The sequence below is a fragment of the Penaeus vannamei genome, chromosome 29, assembly GCF_042767895.1.
Source record: "Penaeus vannamei isolate JL-2024 chromosome 29, ASM4276789v1, whole genome shotgun sequence".
Classification (NCBI taxonomy): Eukaryota; Metazoa; Arthropoda; class Malacostraca; order Decapoda; family Penaeidae; genus Penaeus; species Penaeus vannamei.
Genome location: NC_091577.1, coordinates 1,384,077 through 1,386,576, shown reverse-complemented (window position 1 = coordinate 1,386,576; position 2,500 = coordinate 1,384,077). Strand labels below are relative to the sequence as shown.

The window sequence follows — 2,500 nt, the reverse complement described above, 5'->3', positions numbered from 1 at the left end:
CCTCGTCGACGACTACCTGGGTGTCTCTCTCGGCCTCGTCGACGACTACCTGGGTGTCTCTCTCGGCCTCGTCGACGGCTACCTCCACCTCTTCGACGACTAGGTCGTCCCTCTCGGCCTCGTCGACGACTACCTGGGTGTCTCTCTCGGCCTCGTCGACGACTACCTGGGTGTCTCTCTCGGCCTCGTCGACGACTACCTGGGTGTCTCTCTCGGCCTCGTCGACGACTACCTGGGTGTCTCTCTCGGTCTCGTCGACGACTACCTGTGTCTCTCTCGGCCTTGTCGACGACTACCTGGGTGTCTCTCTCGGCCTCGTCGACGACTACCTGGGTGTCTCTCTCGGCCTCGTCGACGGCTACCTGGGTGTCTCTCTCGGCCTCGTCGACGGCTACCTGGGTGTCTAATGGGCCTCGTCGACGGCTACCACCGCAGCCTCTTCGACGACTAGGTCGTCCCTCTCGGCCTCGTCGACGACTACCTGGGTGTCTCTCTCGGCCTCGTCGACGACTACTTGGCTGGGCTCGTCAGAACTTGCTTGGGCATCCACCACGGCATCGTCGACGACTAGGAAGTCTTCCCTCTCAGCTTCGTCGGCGAGTACCTGGGTCTGCCTCTCGAGCTCGTCGGCGAGTACCTGGGTCTGCTTCTCGAGCTCGTCGGCGAGTACCTGGGTGTCTCTTTCGGGCTCGTCGGCGAGTACCTGGGTGTCTCTTTCGGGCTCGTCGACGACTTCCTGGGTGTATCTTTCGGCCTCGTCGACGACTTCCTGGGTGTCTCTTTCGGGCTCGTCGACGACTTCCTGGGTGTCTCTTTCGGCCTCGTCGACGACTTCCTGGGTGTCTCTTTCGGGCTCGTCGACGACCTCCTGGGTGTCTCTTTCGGGCTCGTCGACGACTTCCTGGGTGTCTCTTTCGGGCTCGTCGACGACTTCCTGGGTGTCTCTTTCGGGCTCGTCGACGACTTCCTGGGTGTCTCTTTCGGGCTCGTCGACGACTTCCTGGGTGTCTCTTTCGGGCTCGTCGACGACTTCCTGGGTGTCTCTTTCGGCCTCGTCGACGCCGTCGGCGACTGCTCGGGTGTCTCTTCCGGGCTAGTCGGCGACTGCTCGGGTGTCTCCTTCGGGCTAGTCGGCGACTGATCGGGTGTCTCCTTCGGGCTAGTCGGCGACTGCTCGGGTGTCTCTTCCGGGCTAGTCGGCGACTGCTCGGGTGTCTCTTCCGGGCTAGTCGGCGACTGATCGGGTGTCTCTTTCGGGCTAGTCGGCGACTGATCGGGTGTCTCTTTCGGGCTAGTCGGCGACTGATCGGGTGTCTCTTCCGGGCTAGTCGGCGACTGCTCGGGTGTCTCTTCCGGGCTAGTCGGCGACTGCTCGGGTGTCTCTTCCGGGCTAGTCGGCGACTGCTCGGGTGTCTCTTTCGGGCTAGTCGGCGACTGCTCGGGTGTCTCTTTCGGGCTAGTCGGCGACTGCTCGGGTGTCTCTTCCGGGCTAGTCGGCGACTGCTCGGGTGTCTCTTCCGGGCTAGTCGGCGACTGCTCGGGTGTCTCTTCCGGGCTAGTCGGCGACTGATCGGGTGTCTCTTTCGGGCTAGTCGGCGACTGCTCGGGTGTCTCTTCCGGGCTAGTCGGCGACTGCTCGGGTGTCTCTTCCGGGCTAGTCGGCGACTGTTCGGGTGTCTCTTCCGGGCTAGTCGGCGACTGCTCGGGTGTCTCTTCCGGGCTAGTCGGCGACTGATCGGGTGTCTCTTTCGGGCTAGTCGGCGACTGCTCGGGTGTCTCCTTCGGGCTAGTCGGCGACTGTTCGGGTGTCTCTTCCGGGCTAGTCGGCGACTGCTCGGGTGTCTCTTTCGGGCTAGTCGGCGACTGATCGGGTGTCTCTTTCGGGCTAGTCGGCGACTGCTCGGGTGTCTCTTCCGGGCTAGTCGGCGACTGCTCGGGTGTCTCCTTCGGGCTAGTCGGCGACTGCTCGGGTGTCTCCTTCGGGCTAGTCGGCGACTGCTCGGGTGTCTCCTTCGGGCTAGTCGGCGACTGCTCGGGTGTCTCCTTCGGGCTAGTCGGCGACTGCTCGGGTGTCTCCTTGGGGCTAGTCGGCGACTGCTCGGGTGTCTCTTCCGGGCTAGTCGGCGACTGCTCGGGTGTCTCCTTCGGGCTAGTCGGCGACTGCTCGGGTGTCTCTTCCGGGCTAGTCGGCGACTGCTCGGGTGTCTCCTTCGGGCTAGTCGGCGACTGTTCGGGTGTCTCTTCCGGGCTAGTCGGCGACTGCTCGGGTGTCTCTTCCGGGCTAGTCGGCGACTGTTCGGGTGTCTCTTCCGGGCTAGTCGGCGACTGCTCGGGTGTCTCTTCCGGGCTAGTCGGCGACTGCTCGGGTGTCTCTTCCGGGCTAGTCGGCGACTGCTCGGGTGTCTCCTTCGGGCTAGTCGGCGACTGCTCGGGTGTCTCCTTGGGGCTAGTCGGCGACTGCTCGGGTGTCTCCTTGGGGCTAGTCGGCTAGGCGCGTTTT

The 2,500-nt window shown here is 64.1% G+C and overlaps 3 protein-coding genes across 4 annotated transcripts in view; 1 reads left to right on the top strand and 2 right to left on the bottom strand.

The window, feature by feature from the left end:
* Positions 1 to 1,093, bottom strand: part of LOC138867237 (FK506-binding protein 5-like) — a gene marked incomplete at its 5' end in the record, with an annotated part of 2,090 nt that extends 997 nt beyond the window's left edge. Inside the window, 2 exons of the mRNA XM_070142128.1 lie at positions 1 to 271; positions 428 to 1,093. The exon at positions 1 to 271 is cut by the window's left edge and continues 997 nt beyond it. Coding sequence (XP_069998229.1) covers positions 1 to 271; positions 428 to 1,093 — 937 coding nt within the window. The remainder of the gene's footprint in view (positions 272 to 427) is intronic.
* Csk (C-terminal Src kinase) overlaps positions 1 to 2,500 on the top strand; it is a 296,171-nt gene that overhangs the window by 34,868 nt on the left and 258,803 nt on the right. The window lies entirely within an intron of this gene.
* Positions 2,350 to 2,500, bottom strand: part of LOC138867236 (uncharacterized) — a 1,163-nt gene continuing 1,012 nt past the window's right edge. The window contains exon 2 of the mRNA XM_070142127.1: positions 2,350 to 2,500. This exon is cut by the window's right edge and continues 827 nt beyond it. Coding sequence (XP_069998228.1) covers positions 2,488 to 2,500 — 13 coding nt within the window. The 3' untranslated portion in view covers positions 2,350 to 2,487.